Consider the following 20,643-nt stretch of genomic DNA (forward strand, 5'->3'; position numbering starts at 1 on the left):
CTTCAAAAACATTAAAAGAAAGAACATTTCTTAAAAAAAATAAAAGAAATAATTCAATTATCTCTAATTGAAGCAAATTAAAAAATATATATATTACGTCAATTATCTTTTAGAAATTTGAGTCTACTTTTTTCAATCTTGCGCTTGAAAAGTTGTTTGTCGTTTTTCATCTTTTCATGATGGTCGGTTGCATTATTCTGAAAGATTCTAGAAACTTTACATGAGATACTACCACAAAGGTCAAACATATTCTTTCCTTTGGTCATATATCAATTGTGGCTTTTGAAAGAGTCAATCTTTCATATTTATGTATTGTTAATGTCTATGCCAACTTTAATGGTAATTGAAGTGTTCTACCCCTTTATATTTGGTTGATCTTCAAATGGTATTCCAAAATAATTGTCAAATTCAACCATCACATATGTAGATGGTTCAAGTGGAACACTTCCTAATTTGTAAACAATATTTCGAATATACCCCAGAGCTCTATTTAAAAGACTTGCCTTTATCCAAAGATTTGAAGTTAGCATCACCCTTTAATTCTTGTTGATCAATAACACTAATCAAATTTCTTCATTTGAACAATCTTATATTGTATTGAAACACTGTGTGCAACAAAATGCTTCAATGAATATAACATTATCTTGTTATGATTATGGACATTGTCATTTGTTTAGAATAAATGGACAACATTGTCAAACTCTTTGTTGCTTGCAAGATCTAAGTTAATAGGGGTTCTCATAATAAACAACTTCTAATCAACTTTTATGTTTGCATCTCTTAGATTTGTCAAAAGTTGACGAGAATTTTTTTGCTAAATGTTTTCTCCATCTTCTTTGCTTACTTTTATCTAAAGTAATCACAATTCTAAATTCTTCTCACAATAACTTTGCCTTTCTATTGCTATCATATGACCAAAATCATAAATATACCTAATAAAAAACCAAAAAAAATTGATTTCAAAATATGTACTAATATTATATCAATCTAGTGCATATGAATTATATTAAATATTCTATAAAATAGTTGGCTTCATTAGTAATCATTGAAAGTATATATGGAAAACTTTGTCTACACTTTGTGGGAATGCTTGTCTGAATCGAGAATCTATATTTTCTCGTTACATATGACTTTCTCGTTCCGACTATTCCTTGAATTATTCATTAACAAAGACACTCAATTTTGATTACTATAGAAGTGTTTCATACTTATGTTGATTATTTTTTGTTGTTTATCACTGAGTGTTGTTTATGAAATTGATTGCATTAATTGTGTGCTCTTCACTTTGATATTAATTAAACCAATCTATATTTCTGTTAATGTCTCTTCTGCCCAACATATCTATTTCAAAAACTTGCATATTTTGACCACTATGCAATCTAAATATAATTTATCATTCCAACATATCTATTTCAAAAACTTGCATATTTTGACCACTATGCATTCTAAATCTAATTTATCATTTATGCTCTATGGTATTTCATTGAACAACTTCATTTTCTTCAATTTCAAAATCACTAGTGTTTTCAACATTTTTTGTAGTTGTTGTTCATTGCACATGCTAAGCATTATAATTTAATGACTCTCACTTTTATATTATGGAGTTATCATCCTGACCAATATCTATTTCTATGTCACAAAATGACTTGTACAATAATATTAACTCTGTAAAACAGAAATCAATCCATTTATCAGGCTCACATGAAAAAATGGATACAAACCTAAGTAAAACTCTGACAATGGTTGTTATTTCCTTTGGCTTTCATTTCTTGTCTCTTCTTCTTTTAGGATTATATATCCATGATATAATTGCTTTAATTAATGTGACACCTTCCATACAAATAGGTCTTGTTTTATATCTAACAATAAAAAAATTTGTTTGTTCATCATTGTTCTCATTATTCACTGTTACAGGGGAAAGACATTTAAATTAACAAATCTTCTATTTCTTGTCATCACGAAAGTTCTAAAAGTATGTGACATGTTTCTTGAACTCTAATGTCTCTTTCTATAACAGTTTCTATCAGAAACCTTCTATATGCTCATGCAACTAAACCATTAGAGTTTTGCATGTTTGAAAGATGCATCAATATATGGTGATATGTTTTTGAGCTTTTCTTAGCTTTCGTTGCATATTTTGCAATGTACTTGATTACTGCATGTTTAGAAAGAATGGGTTGTCAATCTATATTTGCTTTCCATAATTGCAGTATGTGACGATTATGTGAATTCACTTTTATCATTTCTTGTTGATTCAAGTTTTTCCTCTATTTTTATTTCTTCATACAATTTTGATCACCTCAAATTTAATGGCCACTGAACATTATACCTATAATTAACATCAAGTCATCATATATTTTATTTTTTTGCTTGATGTATAATTTTGATATACAAATATTACTTGATAAAACAATTACCTGCAAACCATCCTTCTTTGTTTTTTCTTAGGCATGTACCATCCCTGCAAATTGTGTCATTATACATAGTTTAATATCTCTTCATAGTCATGGTCAATATCCATGCCTACAATATATATCAATTTTATTGTTAACTATATAAATAGTTAGTTTCATCTAATATATTAGATATCTATGTCTAAATATTTATTGAACATGATATATTTATTTGATGCGGATCTTCTATAGGATTTCATGCATGAATGGTACAGTAAAATACCTCTCGACATTTTTTTGTTCTTTCTCATTTGTCCATATTAATAGCTTCATTGATTCATACAAATCCATGCGCATGTGGTGAATCCCTATGTTGTCACTCATATCTACACCAATAATCTTTAACATTCATTCATTTTTGTAGAATCTATTTTTTAAATATTGTATATCTTAAATGTATGTAATGTGCAACTATATGAGGATAGTCAATAACATTATGATTTCTCCAATTTTGAACATCTTGTGAAATAGTTGATGATGTTTTTGGCATTAATGCATACAAATCAAACCAATACATATTTGTTGCATTTAAAGTAAAAGAATATTGTAGGAAAGCCAATTTGGTGAAAGCATGTCTGTAAATTTTGCATGACATTTAGCACAATATGATCTTATACCTCTCAAATTTATTTCAAACTGTATCAACCTATCAGCTAGATGAAACTGTGGTATGTTTTCTATATGTTGTCATAACTCGTTAATGGTGATAGGCAGTCTTGTAAATTTCCTTTTTGCAAACAATGTAGATGAATTATGTACACAATATCTCATTATCATGTTCATCATAAAATATATAAATCTTGGATGTTTACCAAAATGATGACCTTATACTGCAACAGATGCTATACAAATTCATGCAGATGCACTCACCTCATTCTTGGTTCTAACCGGTCACATCTATTATCATGAAACAATGTTGCAAATACCATATCAAGCAATCCTAATGTGACAATCATTAATTGGAGATGCACCTATACCTGGTCATTCAATTAATGTTGTTGTATTTACATCAGGATTATTAACCCCTCCATGGATTAATTTCATTTCTCTTTGGCCATTAGATAGTCTCGAATCTATTGACATTGTGTGTTCAACTATACTACCTTCATCAATCTCCATGACTAGACCCACTAATGTGATTTCATTTGCATCTGAGTCAAATTTCATCTGCACTGTTTTCAATTTGTCAAAAATATTTTCATCAGAATTTCTCAATAGCTCATTGAGAGCATTTTCATCTGCTCTGTATTTAAGTGTTTTATACACATGAACTCTATTGACCATAAAGTGGTAATTTGTACCATGTAATTCCCTTCTTTTAACAATAATAATTAGCAAATTATTTATTTTATGTAGCAAAATATTTAAAACATGCTCCACATTTTGGGAAAAACTAATAGTATGTCCTTTATGTTTATATGAAGGACACATGATAAGTTTTTCACAAAATGTAGAACAAATTTCAAAAAAATTGCCACATACAATGGAACATTTGTCAATTACTATTGCTAGAAGAAGAGACCAACGTGAATATCGTGTGTATAAAACTCTTAAATACAAAATAGACTATGACAAGTTTTATTCAGATGTAAGAATTAATGAAAATGCTCTCAATGATTTGCCAAAAAATTATTTTCAACAAATTGAAGACAGTGCACATGGAGTTTGATTTTGATGCAAATGAAGTCATATTTGTTGGTCCAATCATAAAGACAGATGAAGATAATATAATTGAGCACATAACATCAATGGCTTCAAGACACTTAATGCCGAAAAGGAAATAGAATTAATTCATGCATGGATTAATAACCCTTGTGCAAATTCAACAACATTGATTGAATGACCACATAGCGGTGCATCTCCTGTCAATGAATATGTCACATCAGGATTAGTTGATATGACGTTTCCAAACATTATTTCCTGATGGTAGATGTGACTAGCTAGAACCATGATTGAGACGAATCCATCTAAATGAATTTGTGAAGCATCTATTGCGATATAAGGATCATCGTTTTCACCAACATCCAAGATTTAGATATTTTATGATAAACATGATAATAAGACATCGTGCACAAAATTCATTTGCAATGTTTGCAAAAAGAAGTTTTCGAGACATTTTGATCACCATCAATGATTTGCGTCAACATATAAAAAATATGTCACACAATTATCTAGTTGATAGATTGATGCAGTTTGAAACAACATTGAGGGGTACAAGATCATATTAAGCTAAATGTCATGCAAAATTGACAAATATGTTTCATCAAATTGGCTCTCCTATAATATTTTTCACATTAAGCACAATAGATATGTATTGGTTAGATCTGCATGCACTAATGCTAGGAGCAACACCAACAACTCCATGTGAAGCTCAAAATTAGAGAAGACAAAATTTTATTGACTATCTTCATATAGTCATTCATTACATGCACTTAAAACATTCATTATTCAAAAAATAAAATCTAGAAAAAAGAATGAATGTTAAAAATTATTGGTCAATATGAATGGCAACATAGGGGGTCGCCACATGTGCATGGATTCATATGACTTGATGGAGCACCCAATATGGACAACATTGACTAGACAAATGAGAAGGAACAAAAAAAAATTGAGAGATATTTTCATTCTATTATCCATGAATGGAATACTAGAGAAGGCCCTCATCAATGAAATATAAAGACATGTTTATAATTATTTCAACATATATATCTAAAATTATACGACATATAGTACATAACTTATCATTTAATTGATATGTTAATATTTTCTATTATCACTTCTAAGCATTCTAAAATTTGGCCAACATCCATGTCTCAAAAATACAACACAACTTGCAAAAATAGACATTGACCATGACTATGAAGAATGACACATGGTCTGTAGGGAGGATGCATACCTACGAAAAAAAGGAAAAGATGGTTTGCAATCAAAATTTTCATCAAATTATATTCGTATATCAATATTATATATTGACTACTTAAACAAATAAATGAAATACTCAACTCGTTCATGATAGGTATACTGCTCATTGAATTTGAGGGGATAAAGACATAGAAACAAATGAAAATAATTTGAAATGACAAGAAATGATGATAGAGTGAATTCACATAACCATTACATATTGCAATTATAGAGAGCAAATATAGATTGACAGAGAATTAGAACTTCCATTGATGAAGAGTAGTAGAATATTTGTTAATCTAAATGTGTTAGGTGAAATGTTCAAACCTGTAACAGTAAATAATGAAAAGAATGATGATGGACAAACAAAATCTTTCATTGATGGATATAGAACAAAGCCTCTTTCTATGGAAGGTGTTGCATTGATTGATGCAACTAGATCATGAATATGCAATCTTAAAAGAAGAGACAACAAATGGGGACCAAGACAAAGAACAACTATTGTCAAAGTTTTTCCTAATTTTTTAAACACTTCCACATGAGTAGGATAAATGGATTGACTCTTGTTTATCAAAGTTATTACTGTACATACCATTTCATGATATTGATAGAGATATTAGTCGTGTAAATGACTCCATAAAAGCAAAGTGGAAATCATTTAATTATAATCCTCGACACATGGAAAGAAAAAAATCGCAAAAAAGTTCAAGCTACCAATCATTCAAAAATTGAAGAAAAATATAGTTGTTAAAAAAAATACCACAACTTGCATGAATGGAAAATTATATCTAAACTACATCATGGTCAGCATATGCAGCTTTCTAAAATAGATATGTTGGGGAGAAGAGACATGGATAGAAATATAAATTGGTCTAATGAATATCAACATGAAAAGAGGTGAAAAGTACATAGTTGAAGCAATCGGTATCATAAGCAACATGAAAGAGCATGAATATCTCATATATGATGATATACCACAATGCATCAACTACACAACCTTCAGAACAAGAAAGTCATATCTAAGTGGTGTCATTAGTCAATGTTTATAAAATCAGCAATGTCATGTCATTCTCCCCTTCTATTACTTGCACCAACAGGAGTTATAATCCTCAATATAGGAGCATCTATAATTCATTCAAAACTGAGAATTCCAACTAAAATGAACAAGTCTTGCAAGTTCTCAAAAATAAATGGCACATATCAAATATATTTTTATGGATGAAATGAGCTTTGCAAGTATACTTTCAATTAGTACTAATGAGACCAACTATTTTTTACAATCTTTAATATGACTCATATATATCTGATTGATATAATATTAGTATATAATTTGAAAATAAATTTTATTGATTATCTTTTAGGTATATCTATGATTTTGGTTGGAAATTTGAGTCAGTTGCCTCCTGTCAATAATGGACCAACATATGATAGCAATAAAAGAGCAAGGTTTTTTAGGGAAAAAATCAAACTATGATTATTTTAGATAAAATATTCAGACAAATGGAAAAAACATTTAGCAACAAAAATTTCGTCAAAAAACTGAAAAAATTGATGACTGGAAGTTGCTTATGATGAGAACCATTATAAACATAGATGCATTAATTAAACAATGACTTTCACAATGTTGTCCATTTGTTTTTTACAAATGAAAATGTTCATAATCATACAAGAGAATGTTATATTCATTGAACTATCTCATTGCACGTAGTGTTGCAACAAAAACAATTAAAATTTAAATAGAGCTCTAAAGTATATTCGAAAAATATTTTACAAACCGGGAAGTGCTCCACCTGAACCACCTACATATGTGATGATAGAATTTCACAGTTATTCTAGAATGCCATATGTAGATCATCATCCAAATACAATTCTAATAACATCAATACAGAGGAGCAAAACACTTCAATTACCATTAAGATTGACATGGGAATTGATGCAGAGAAAGTATTAAAATCCTCTTACAAACACAAACAATCACTCACTTAGTACTTTGGACAAAGATCATTAACCATTCCTTAAAAATCAAGTCTTCTTTCTAGTAGCCCTTCAAGAGGGTCTGACAAGGCATAACTCCCCACACAATCTTCATATCCAAAATCTAAAAACATATTTGGATACACTTTTGGCCATTTAAAAATATATATGGAAATGAGTGTGGGTTACTTTGGAACAAATGACTAAAACATTGACTGGTACTGCTACTACAAGGGTTCAAACTCAGAATTTTCATTGTGAAGTGCAACGAACAATCATTCATAACTTCCACAAAACACAAAAGGAGGTCAATCGCTTAGGTTAGATTGTAGGTAAAATAGGTACAAAAGTATTACAAAATTTACATAAATATCTAACAGTGGAAAGAAAAGTTATGGCATTTTTTCCCAAAATGCACTAAAATGGCCATAACTTGGTCTAAACTCCATGGAATCCTACCAAACTGGTTGCAAATGAAAGAAGACTTGAATCTTTATCAGTTCCAATTAGTTTCATGTCATTATCAAGTTGTACCTAACCATACAAATTGCTACAACTCAGAAAAATAAGAGGAAAATGACAAGAAACATGGACTATTTCATTAATTTCAATCAAATCTTCTTCCACCACATACTGCTCTCTCTTTCAAATGACCACATAAGGCATATTTAACCATTTTACAAATCTTTCCAAATTTTTTTCACCTTCCAACCGCTCAGCTACCTAATAACAACCCTTGACCTTACATATTCTTAACATGACAACTTTTCATTTTTAACAACTTGACAATTTCTTTTACAACATTTTGCATACTTTGTCAATTTGAAATCAAATGACCCTAAAGACATTATAAATGGTCTTTTAAGATCTTATTACATCACAAAATGACTTTCTTATGCCTAGACTCTAACTACTTGACCCCTTACATCAAAATTTGAACATGTTTTAGGTGCTCCTGCACCACGAATTAACAATACATAAATCTCATGGGTTCACTCTTTCAAAAACTAAAATTGGTATAAGATCAAAAGAACGAATAGGATTGACATTTGTTGCAGTATCTCATGTGAAGTTTCTAGAAGGTCTTTGAATAATGCCACCATCCACATATGACCATTATGAAAAAAAAAAGAAAAAATGGCAAATAACTTTCCAAGTGGAAGCTTTACAAAATAGACTCAAATATTTAAAAGATAATTTGATGTAATATATTTTTGGTCAAATTTGCTTCAATGACTATTAAGTAATGCATTATTAGTTGATGCAAAACATTAGATTCAAATTTTCTTCAATGAGAATTAAGTAACATATTATCTGTTGATGTAATACATCGTGTTCAAATTTGCTTTCAAATGCCTACTAAATGTTTTCATAAAATATGTTCAATTTTTTTTCAATGCCTATTAAATATTTTAGTAAATTATTGTACTTGTTTGATTGTTATTTTGATGCAGGAGCATCCCTGGTTCACAACAATCTTGCATCAACCAAAAACATTTTCGTTTATGTTTTGTTTCCTATTTGCAATTTCAATTTTTCTTTTTGTGTCTTGGTTTTGGCTCACCCGTTCCTGTGAGGGTGGATTCTACTTGAAGACTTGATCATCTTGATTGCTTTCTAACTGCATCTCATTTGGATCACTTTTCGGCAAGATATCGCTACCGATTTCCTTGATATTTTCTTGTTACTAGTTGTTCCTTTGTTACTAGTTGCCTGAGACCTATTCTAGTGATCTACCAGAACCCATTCTGAAGCTTGCAGAGCTTTGGACGCTGCTCTTGATGTTGCTTTGTGTGTGGCCGACCTTTTGCATTTCATCCTTTGGATTTTCTAGAGGAATCTCTTGGCAAAGGCCGACCTCATTCACTTTTGCACGTTAGGGTTTTGATCCTTTTTGGGCCGACCAGATCCTTTGGATCGACATATATATTTATAATCATGCTTTAGAATGTAATCAATCAGAGAATCAAGGAGTATCAGATAGATAGACTGTGCCTCAAAGATAGATCTTTTGATTCAAGGTCTCGGTGTGACCTATTCTACCAGGCCTGTGTGTCAGTATGTTGTAACCCGGTTGGATGTAATTAACTTTCATGCAATAAAACTATTTGTTATGTATTGCCTCCATCATATCTGTTATGTATTGCCTCCATCATTCCATTTAGATCTTAGAATCATTTAAATCTCAATCTTTAGGTTGTCATCTTAAAGAATCAAGTGCTCTTCCAAGCTAAAAGCCACCATGAATCTTGAAGATCCTTGGAGATAGAGGAACATGGAACAATTTTAAAGAGTTTAGATTCATTTAACTTGCTTTGTTTGGATTTCTAACCTCTAATGCAATGTTTCATGTGTGTGTTTGAATTGTTTTCTCCTATTATAGGTTGACACAACTTTTCCCGCATACATTTCTGGTGCCCACCGTGGGGCATAGCCCCATTTATCAAATCGTTTTTGATATAGGACTAACTCTGCAGGTACGCGAAAAACTTGAATCGACGCGTAGCGAGCATCCTCTAGCACATCTGGTCGGTACTTTAGCGCATCTAGTAGATTGTTTAGCGCATCTGGTAGACTGTCAAGACTAAACTTTAACGCATAACAGTTTTCCTATTTCCTGTAGGTCTCAGTGCTTTAATAAATCAGTCTAGCACATCCAGATAACAGTTTAGTGCATCGGGTCCTTCAGCTAGTGCATCAATGTCTTTCTGTAGCGCATCGGTTCCATTCTGTAGCGCATAACAGACACAAGCAGAAAAAAAAATTGTAACAGAGGCTTAAATTAGACTTGTAGAAGTCTACAAAAGGGAAAATTTTGATTGCTAACTAGTTTTACTATAGGTAACTAACAATTTCTTTGCAAGGTTTGGGAGATTGTTCTTCTTTTACTAAGGTTTTAGGCTTGGAGTTTAATTTTGCATTTCTAACTTTGTTAAGTTAGTTATATTAAATTTTCTTCATTTCCTTTATTGAGTAAAATTGAACTCACCTTTCATTTTGGGGTACCTAAAACGAACAACAAATAAGAATCATTTTCTTGCTTTCTTAAGAAGAAAAACACTTCATTTTGGAAAGCTATAAAAAGAACCAAACAAACTTTACTTTTGCAAATGTTTTAAAAAGAACCTCACCATCCTTTGGTGTTTAAAAGGATTCACTTTACTTTGCAAGTTAAAAGAACCTCATTTTAAGAGTTTTTGAGGCAAACCAAAAGAAGGAAGTCCTTCCCCTTTATCGATTTCATTTTGTTGACCAACCCGGACACTTTGCTTTGTTGACCAGGATTTTATTACTTAGCTTGGAAAATCATTGATTTGGGAGCTAAAAAGAACACCATGCTTTTTGGAACAACATCTCCAAATAGAAGTTAGCAAAACCATTATTTTAAAGGTTAAAAAGAAGATTATTTGCCTTGTCTCGAAAGTGAAAGGTATATGCTCTCCCCTTAACTGGGTGATCAAAAAGTCAAACCACTCTTACGCTTTCTTCATTTCAAGCATTTAAGTCTTTTAGCAAACCTGCCCTCCCGAGAAGCTAAAAACTCTTAAAGCCATTTTTGGCCAGTGTGAGGGGAACGACCTAAGTGGGAAACGACTTTATCGCCAAGTTTTCCAACCCACTATAATCAAAAGTGGAGGGTGACGAAAGTCCCTTTCAACGATTTCGCACAGCGATTAGCTTTCCCCCAATATCTTTACGATACGTAAAGCCTTTGTTCTAAAGGTTGGGAAGCCTCCTAAGGGAGTTTATCACTGACAGCCGAACAGGAAGCTTGATTACGAACCTTAGCATTAAAAACTTTGAGTTAAGTCAGTCACCAAACATTGGCAATATCATAGTCCAAGGGTGGAGAAGAATCTGCACCTAAGATTACTCATCATATATCTCCCAAGATAAATATTGAATTGTGAAGCAATTGACTTTGAGTTAATTTCTTGAAAAAGGCAAAAAAATGAGCGCCCCTTAGGTGGTGACAAAGTTGTTTGAGCTAACGGAGTATCGAGACTAATGGGCTATGATATTGCCAATGACCTTTGAATAAAGAGTCTATCTGATGTGTCTTTTGCTGTAAATCAAACCAGTGATAACATCGGGGATTTGAACACATCCTCAAAAGAACATACACTCAATGTTTAGCATTAGGATGACCATTGTCTTCATGTGTGTTATGTATTCTTGTCACAAATGTTAAAATATATTGCAAAGTATCCAACAATCAAACTCAAAAGTCAGTTCAAACAAGGAAAAATCATAAAGAGGAGAAGATTTCCAAAACCAACAAAGCATCTTTTGAGATGGTTATCAACATTTCAACTATCTTTAGGAAAGACTTTAATCCAACAAGATTAGGGGAATATCAAACCAAGTGATCAAGAGTTTATCTATTCGACTTAGTAAGTTTGAGTATCCAAAACAAAATCATACATCAAAATCACGTGTTAAAATTCAAAAATAGCAAAAGAAGAGCAATCATGGCAGTTTAGCATGCAGGAGCAACTTCCTAGCGCATCTGGAACATTCCCTAGCGCATACAACCAAGTCTTAGCGCTTTCATCAATCAAAATAGCGCATAACCAGTATCATATTGGTGAAATTTTAGGTAGCACTTGTCAGCATCAGTCTAGCGCATTTAGACATCAATGTAGCAATTCAAGACATATCATAGTGCTTTCAGTCCAAACAAAAGTGCGTAATCAGGACATATTAGCCCATAATCCATCCAGACCAGCCAAAATCAAGCAATCCAAGTTAGCACATAGAAAAGGCATCTTAGTGCATCAGGGTCTTCCTGTAGCGCATTTGGATCATTCTTTAGTGCATCTAGTCTATGGCTTAGCGCATGGTCAAAACTCAGAAAACCAGAGAGCAAAACAAGCCTTTCTGGAAATTTTTATCAAACTCCTTGAGCATCCTTTCAGGTCCAATATTGAACATGGTCATAAGAAATCAAATCAGAAACACTAGAGAAATCATTTCCAAATCAAACAAGTCAATCTTAGAACAAAAGTTGTCAAATCTAAAACTATCTAGGGATAAGACTTTATCCTATCAAAATCATGTATTATCATCACCTTGATCAAAAGGCCCATCATCTAACAGATTCTATCAAACAATTATACCTAGTTTAGACTGAAGTTGTCAAATCAAGTTTCCATATCGGGAGACTTTATCCATATCATTTGACACACTTTGTCGTGGAGGCGAATTTAACTAAGCCTTTACTTGATAAAGTAGGCTTCAATTTTCAAACGAAGTATCCCAATCCAAACAATCGAAGGAAACCATTGATCAATCGTGTATGACCACTCCTCATATTTTGAGAAGAACAAGTCTTCATCACAAAACTAAGTTGAAGAAGAGACAACCTAGTCCTAGGGCCCTTACCAAAAGGAGTAAATTTCTCTACATCAACTTTGATCATTTGTATGACCATTCATCATCAAATTGAGAAAAAGGAAAGTCAGTCAAAGGAAATGAGTCCTAGTGTAAATCAAGATCAAGATATCAGGATTTCCCAATCTAATCCCATCTTCGATAAAGATCCCACCTATCAAGAATCTTATGATGATCCCCTAATCTTTTGGTATTCCATCCATGATTATCCCCTTTCATCTCAAGAGAAGATTCTCATTCAACATCCATCTCCTAAGCAAGAGCATGATATCCCTTCCATCTCCTCCACTAATTTAATTCCAAATCAAGACGAAAGCACAAACTCAAATGGTCCTACACCAAATCAAGATCAAGATCAAGGAATCCTTTCATCCTCCAAATCTATCTTAGGTCCTTTCATTCCAAAGTAAAAATTTTCATCTTCCAAATCTATCTTAGGTCCTTTCATTCCAAAGTCACTCTTCTTCCTTCAAATCTATATTAGGTCCTTTCATTTCGCAATCAAACTCTCTATCCCTTCCATCCATCTTGGGTCCTTACCTTCCTCCATCCACCAATCCATCACCTCAAATGATCCATAAGCAAGATCAACAAAGGAACACATCTTTGAACTTCTTTCAACCCTCTATCTAAACATCTTTCCAAAATTATTCTTCTATCATTTTCTTTATCTATTTTTGGGTCCTTATGTCCCAAAATTCCATTTTTGTCTATCACTTCATCACTTCTCAAGTTGCATACCAACACTCATCTTGAATACATTTCCATCTATCCTCGCACAAATCTTCAAACATTCTATCTATTATCCAACACCTCTTTTCTATCCTTCAATCCTTTGCATAAATCTTTCATCTGTGAAATAGGCATGTGTCATCTTGTCACATACTTGCCCATGCTCAAATCTAATGTTCAGTCCTTTTCCTAGATATCTATTCATGAAATGCTTCAGAATCTGAGGTTGTTCCTCTTTAACATTTTATTTGGTTGGGATACACACTCAATCTAGAAAAGAACCACTTATCGTATCTTGGTACCGACATCTTTTGATTACTATATCTCATACACTTAATTGATTGCTCTAAATCATTGTGATCTCTTAAATTGAAGACTTGGCTAGTGAAAAATCTAAAATCTTGCTTCAACACCACTATAATTATCAGACCCATGTTAGTTTCATCACTTACAAGCCAATGCAAGAAAAATAAAGCTCAAAAAGAAATATCAAAAGCATGAGCAAAAAAAAAATGAATATCAAGAAAAGCAAAATGTAAGGAAATGCAAGGGAACATGCAAGTAACTCCATTGGGGCTATGGATGCCTGGCTGGCAATGGAGCAATATTTGTGAGATTACAGTGATAACCTCATCGAGGCTATGGACGCTCGTTGGCAGCGAGGCTCTATCCAAGATGCTTTTGAAGTCAAAGTAACTCATGTAGCTAGCCATGCTAGATTCTGAAGATTACAATGATCATATGAGCCGGAATAAACCCACTTGCACACACATGGGTAATCAAAGACTAAGTACCTTGATCCAGTTTGGGATTCTTCTTCCCTTTTGAGTCTACTTCCCAATTGCTAGAAATGTTCATTTTAAATTTTCTACAGGTTCTAAGTGTGGATTGGGTCTCTATCTTTGAAAAGTTTAGGAAAACTTATTCAGATGGTGCTAAATACTGTGACAATCTTACATATCACCTCTTTGCAAATGGAAACCTCTATGCTTGGGGGCAAATTTCATCCACTATATTATTCCTACCATATCTCCCATTATCCTTCCTCCAATATCCATTACCCTATCTAACTTCATCATTATCTACGATCTTGCTTCGCTTTATCCATACCATCTATCCTATCTATTCATTTCTTACATCATCTAGTATCTTGATTCACCTTATCCATATCCTCTAATCCATATCCATCTATCCTATCTATTTATTTCTTCCATCATCTAGTATCTTGCTTCACCTTATCCATATCCTCTAATCCATATCCATCTATCCTATATATTTATTTCTTTCATCATCTAGTATCTTGCTTCACCTTATCCATATCCATCTATCTATCTATTTCTTTCTTTCATCATCTAGTATCTTGCTTCACCTTATCCATATCCTCTAATCCATATCCATCTATCATATCTATTTATTTCTTCCATCATCTAGTATCTTACTTCACCTTATCCATATCCTATCTCTATCCATAGCCCTTTTCCATCCTTGATCTTGATCAAAACTATGGACAAAAAAATCCATTTCCACCTCAATGGTTCAATCATCCATTCATAACATTCCTTGTCTTGATATACATTGGGGCAACCAAATACATCTTTCTTCTAATCCAAAAAATCAAAAAAATCAAAATATCCAAAAACTCAAAAAAAATCAAAATATCCACAAACTAAAAATCGACGAAATCAAATAAAAAAATCAAAAATAAAAAACATGAAAGCATGAACCATCCATCAAATCAATTCAACAACAGAAAAACTCTCAAAGTCTACAATCAAAATGATCACATGTCTTGTTAATCAATTCATTACTTGAAATCAACATCAACATCAAACATGTCTTATACAGGGATAGGTACACTCGAAACCAAACAGATCGGTCTTATATGGGGTACTCACTCTTTGAAACCAGACATTCCTATCAATCATCGAGTCTTGATAATCAATCCATCTATCAACATCAACATCAACATGTCTTATACAAGGATAGGTACACTCGAAACCAGACAGATCGGTCTTATACAGGGTACTCACTCTTTGAAACCAAACATTCTTATCAATCATTGAACAAATCAAAACAATGATATAGATCAGTATAACTGCTAGATTTTGTCCTAATTAGCCTTATCTTTATCAATTGATGGTAGTACATGTTTCACAAATCATATTGTACATATCATATTCACCCATCTAAGACACCACCACAAATTAACAAATGCTTATCAATCTTGGACATACTTAGCGTAGTCATTGTCCTTGGTTTATCTGAATCAGTTATCCAAATCATATCCCACCATGGCTTGGAGATCAGTGTACATATCCATATCGAAATCGTATCAACAACGAGGGGAAAAATACTGACTTCGCTAGGGGCATTTCGCCTTCAAGATTTTCAACATCAGACCAAACACGTAGCAAGACAAACAAAGATCAAAACAACCAACAAATGACAAACGACAATGCAAGAAGGCTAGACATCATGGACTTGAACTAATTTCAACTGAACAAAAGATCTATTTGCAAGATGTTTTAATTAACAAGAATACATTTCCAATAGCATGCATGCTTACTTATGCTTGTTAATTTTTTCTTCTCATATCTCCTAAGTGACTCCAGGATGTCTCAACGACTAGAGAAGCAAGGAAGGAATGTGATGTTTTATTTATCTGCTATCTGTGAGAAGTCTTTTACCATGCAATTTTGTCCTACGAAGCAATCAGGTGGCATATTGTTGAGGACATTTCAGATTTGTATGGGAAAAATGGTTAACTCTTGTCTGTTTTACACAAGCAACACTCGAGTCATCTTGGTTCAATTATACCTCGATGCTTGTGTCGTCTTGCAATATCAAAATCTATGTAAGTTATACTCAGGTCATTATGGTTCAATTATACCATGAGGCTTGTATCAACTTTCAACAAATCAAGGCTCGATGATGAAAACAAAGGAAGCACTGTCACTTTGATCACAATAGATGGCAACATTGAGAACGAGAATGCATATTAAGATTTGCATTAGCTGCACATCATTGTCATCTTACATCTCGCATTTAGTTGCATAACATTTTAAATCTTCCATTTAGTTGCACATCATTATCATTATCATAATCATACATCTCATTTTCAAGATCTATCTCATAATCATCATCTAGTCACATTCATCATTGCATCCGTCGCATGCATATCTATCGCATCATCATGGAATCTTTCTTCACTTTCATATCTTCATCATTATTCCAAACTATCTTCTATCATGTCTTATACAGGTTGTATCTTTCCTGAAACCAGATGTTTTGATCAGGTCTTATACAGGATATATCGTTCCTGAAACCAAATGTTTTGATCAACTATTATACAAGATATATCGATCTTGAAACCAGGTGCTCGATCATCCATGTCTTATACAGGTGGTATCATTCCTGAAACCATATGCTCGATCATCCATGTCTTATACAGGAGGTGTCATACCTGAAACCAGACTTAATCTCAATCCAATCAATCTAATCAATCTTATCAAACTCATGCATGTCATCACTATCCACTCTTCTATATTTCAAATAGCATTCTTCTTCTTTTGAGAGATCATTTATTCCCTTAGTGCACGAACGATCTCCCGAGGGGGCATTATTGTATCAAATCTCGACATCAGTCTCATATAAACTTTTCATATCAACTCAATTCTTCATATCTGGAGCATCATCAATATCAATCATCAAATTTGGGGCATCATATCGACATTTCAACACACAGCATCATATCGACAAATTTCGACAGCATATCCGGCAAATTTTCTTTGAATCAACATGTGCCTACACATCACTTCAAAGAGGGGCAAAATGTAGACACCTAAAAGTTGCATAATGAATTAAGTGAATTTTATTCATTTAATTATTCTTAATTCTTCCTATTAATTAAATTAAGATTTAATCAATATCTCTATTCTTCTAATCGCCTATTAACTAAATTAAGATTTAATTAATATACCCTTCTTCTATCTAAGCCATTTAATTAAATCCCCCCACTTGCAAAATCCTACAAATGCAAGTTGCAACCACAATTGAAATAAATTAATTTTATTTTAATTAAAATATATTTTCCTCACCCACTTGAAAAATCTTACATCTCCCACTTGCCTCTTAAACCCCCTTCCCAAATTCTTCTAGAACCTATCTAATCATAATCAATTAGCCTAAACCCTTCAATTATTCTTTTTCCCTAAATTTGAGGATGTCACTTCTCAAATTTGGAGGAAAATCTTCCAAAAGCAATATAGCCTTTATGTCTTCAACAAGCTAACTTGTTGAAATCCTCCAAATTTGGAAGGACTCTTACAAATTTGTCCCCAAAGTCTTCCAAACCTTTAATGGTTAACTCAGCCTTGTGGCATGGTTAGAGACTTTTAGTCTAACTCAACCTTCATCTAACCCAAGGGTCTCATCAAACACTCATGGCTTTACCCTTGGTTATCCCTTTAACCCTTGCACAAGAGTTTATCATTTGGGTAAAATCTTTATCCAATGGATAATCCTAACCTAATCTTAACCCTTACCTTCTAAGGTAACCATGAGGTCTTTTCAAGCATTTAATGCTTCTTACAACTCCTCTCAAGCAGTCTTTTGTTGACAATTGTCACCATTTCATTGGTGAGAATTGAAAACATGGATTGATTAACTTTCAATCCTGGCCCTCGATAAGATTATCCAATCTTGACAATCCATTGCCCTATTTTCCCTATAAATAGAGCTCATTCCTTCTTCAAAACAATCAAGTCTTTGTGCATCAAACTTATAGTCTCATAACATTAAGCATATTATCTTTCTTTGATGGAATAGTGCATTTTAGATCATTTTGATAGCATTATAATCTTAGATATATCATGTTAATCTCATATCATGTTAGCTTCATGTTAGTATCATTTTCACATTAGTTTAAGCTTCATATCAATATCCTACATCATATCATCATCTAGTTTCATATCTAAATCATCACTAGGATCTTGGTTGCATTCTATTTAGATTTGAAAATCATTTAAATCTCATTCTTTAGGTTGTCATCTTAAAGAATCAAGTGCTCTTCCAAGCTGAGAGCCACCTTGAATCTTGAAGATCCTTGGAGATAGAGGAACATGGAACGATTTTAAAGAGTTTAGATTCATTTAACTTGCTTTGTTTGGATTTCTAACCTCTAATGCAATGTTTCATGTTTGTGTTTGAATTGTTTTCTCCACATATATTTTTAATATTATTTGTCATACATCTGGTTTTTTTAAATGTGTGGAATTAAATATATTTTAGAAGTCAATGTGTGGAAAATATATATAAAATATATATTTTTAAATGTTTACAAAAATTTTACACATTTTGTCCCCTATTAAATTCAATTTTCAAATTATTTCAAAAATATTATAATAGTAAGGCTCATGTTTACAAACATAATTGTGACAATAGATAAGACTTCTAATTCTAATATTAATTTTCATGTGATTTTCTCTTTAACCCTAACATTTTCTCCTTACTCTTAACATTTAATTATGTCGAAAGGCATCTACAATGATTCCAACACAACTTTTTGCATGCATGACTTTAATAGATTTATATTCTTGGTGTTTAGTATTTTAGAAAAATATTTACTTTACATATGATTCTCTTCTATTATAAGATATCTCTAGGCATATTTTACATATATTTTTTAAATATAGATATACTAGCTATATTTCTAACCCTAACCCTAATCATGATTCTAACCCAAACCCTAACCATAACCATAATATAATGATTATAAAAATAATATAATACTAATTTTAAAAAATAATATATTAATAACAAAAAAATTGTAATACTATTATATACGGTGAAAATGGATAGTGAAAACAACAATATTGAAAGACTAACAAAGATCCAACCACAAAACCCTAGCCTAACAATGAAAATGATCCACCATACACAAATGAAGATACCTAAGATCATGCAAACAAACAAAATAAACCAAAATATATCATTCACACGTCAAGTAGAGTTTTAATCTTCATTGTCTCTTATCTCCATTGATCTTGTTTGATATATCTACTCTCAGATTTTATGTGTGCACAAGTGCTCAACAAAGATTGGAAATGTGGTTGATAGCTTGATCACAACAAGGCTTAATTTTGTCGTTAGGGTTTACAATGAAAGAAACATCTTATATAAAGAACAATATAAGAAGTGGAGAAATAAGATTAAGAGGTGTAAAGATAAATGGTCCGCGAGGACTAAAGGGTAGGTAGAGGAAATAATTAAATGATAAATGGGTAGGTAAGAGAAGAACTAAGAGATTAATGACATGTGTCATGGGTGGAAAAGGCTAATGAATTAATTTAATAAATAAATATTTATTTAATTAATAGAGGAAGTGGGATCAATTAAATAAATAAAATATTTAATTTAGGAAAAAAATAATTTAAATAAATAAAATTATTTATTTAAATGAAGAAAGGCTTAGAAGAGGATTAATTAATTAAATAAATAAATTATTTAATTAATAGAAGACTTAGGATAAAATAACTAAATAAAATATATATTTATTTAATTAGACAGGACAATTTTAGGTGTCTACAACTATAATAGATAGGTTAATGAAACCTTAAGTCTAAATATTAGTAAACATTAAATCTTATTAAATAGCACATCTAATTAAATCATAATTAAAAAAATTAACCATAACACTAACTCTAACCCTAATCATAACATTATCATAATTATCATGCTAACCATTACACTAACCCTAACCCTAATCATTAACTAAAACCTATTATAACTATTATTAATATCTCTAATACTGTGACTCACTATAATCTTAACCCTAACCCTAACCTTAACCCTAAACCTAACTATATCTTTAACCCAAAACCTAATCCTATGCATAATCCTAACCATGATGTAAAAACCCTAACACTAACCATAATCCTTATACTCACCCTATGTCAAACCCTAACAATAAACCTTGCCATAATTATTAGTTTAACCCTAATTGAAACATAAACATAATTATCATGCTAATCATAATAGTAACCCTAACCCTAATCTTGAACTAAAACCCATCGTAACTATCATTCTATCTCTAATAATATCAATCACTATAATCTTAACCCTGACCTTGAACCTAACCTAATAATGACCCTAAACTTAAATATATATCTCTAAAACAAAAAACAAAACT

At 32.0% G+C, this 20,643-nt stretch overlaps 1 protein-coding gene across 5 annotated transcripts in view; it reads right to left on the minus strand.

Moving 5' to 3' along the window:
- Window positions 1–1,954: 1,954 nt before the first annotated feature.
- Window positions 1,955–20,643, minus strand: part of LOC131859641 (uncharacterized) — a 56,887-nt gene continuing 38,198 nt past the window's right edge. For 2 of the 5 annotated variants that reach the window (XM_059213629.1, XM_059213626.1), the window contains 2 exons: window positions 2,418–2,461; window positions 1,955–2,329 (listed from right to left, as the gene is read on the minus strand). In XM_059213629.1, the coding sequence (XP_059069612.1) occupies window positions 2,307–2,329; window positions 2,418–2,461 (67 nt within the window). In that variant the 3' untranslated portion in view covers window positions 1,955–2,306. Of the gene's footprint in view, window positions 2,330–2,417; window positions 2,462–6,926; window positions 7,154–7,958; window positions 8,284–20,643 lie in introns of those variants that run through there. The other 3 variants (XM_059213627.1, XM_059213630.1, XM_059213628.1) reach the window with 2 other exon arrangements.

This window comes from Cryptomeria japonica, chromosome 10 (assembly GCF_030272615.1).
Source record: "Cryptomeria japonica chromosome 10, Sugi_1.0, whole genome shotgun sequence".
NCBI lineage: Eukaryota > Viridiplantae > Streptophyta > Pinopsida > Cupressales > Cupressaceae > Cryptomeria > Cryptomeria japonica.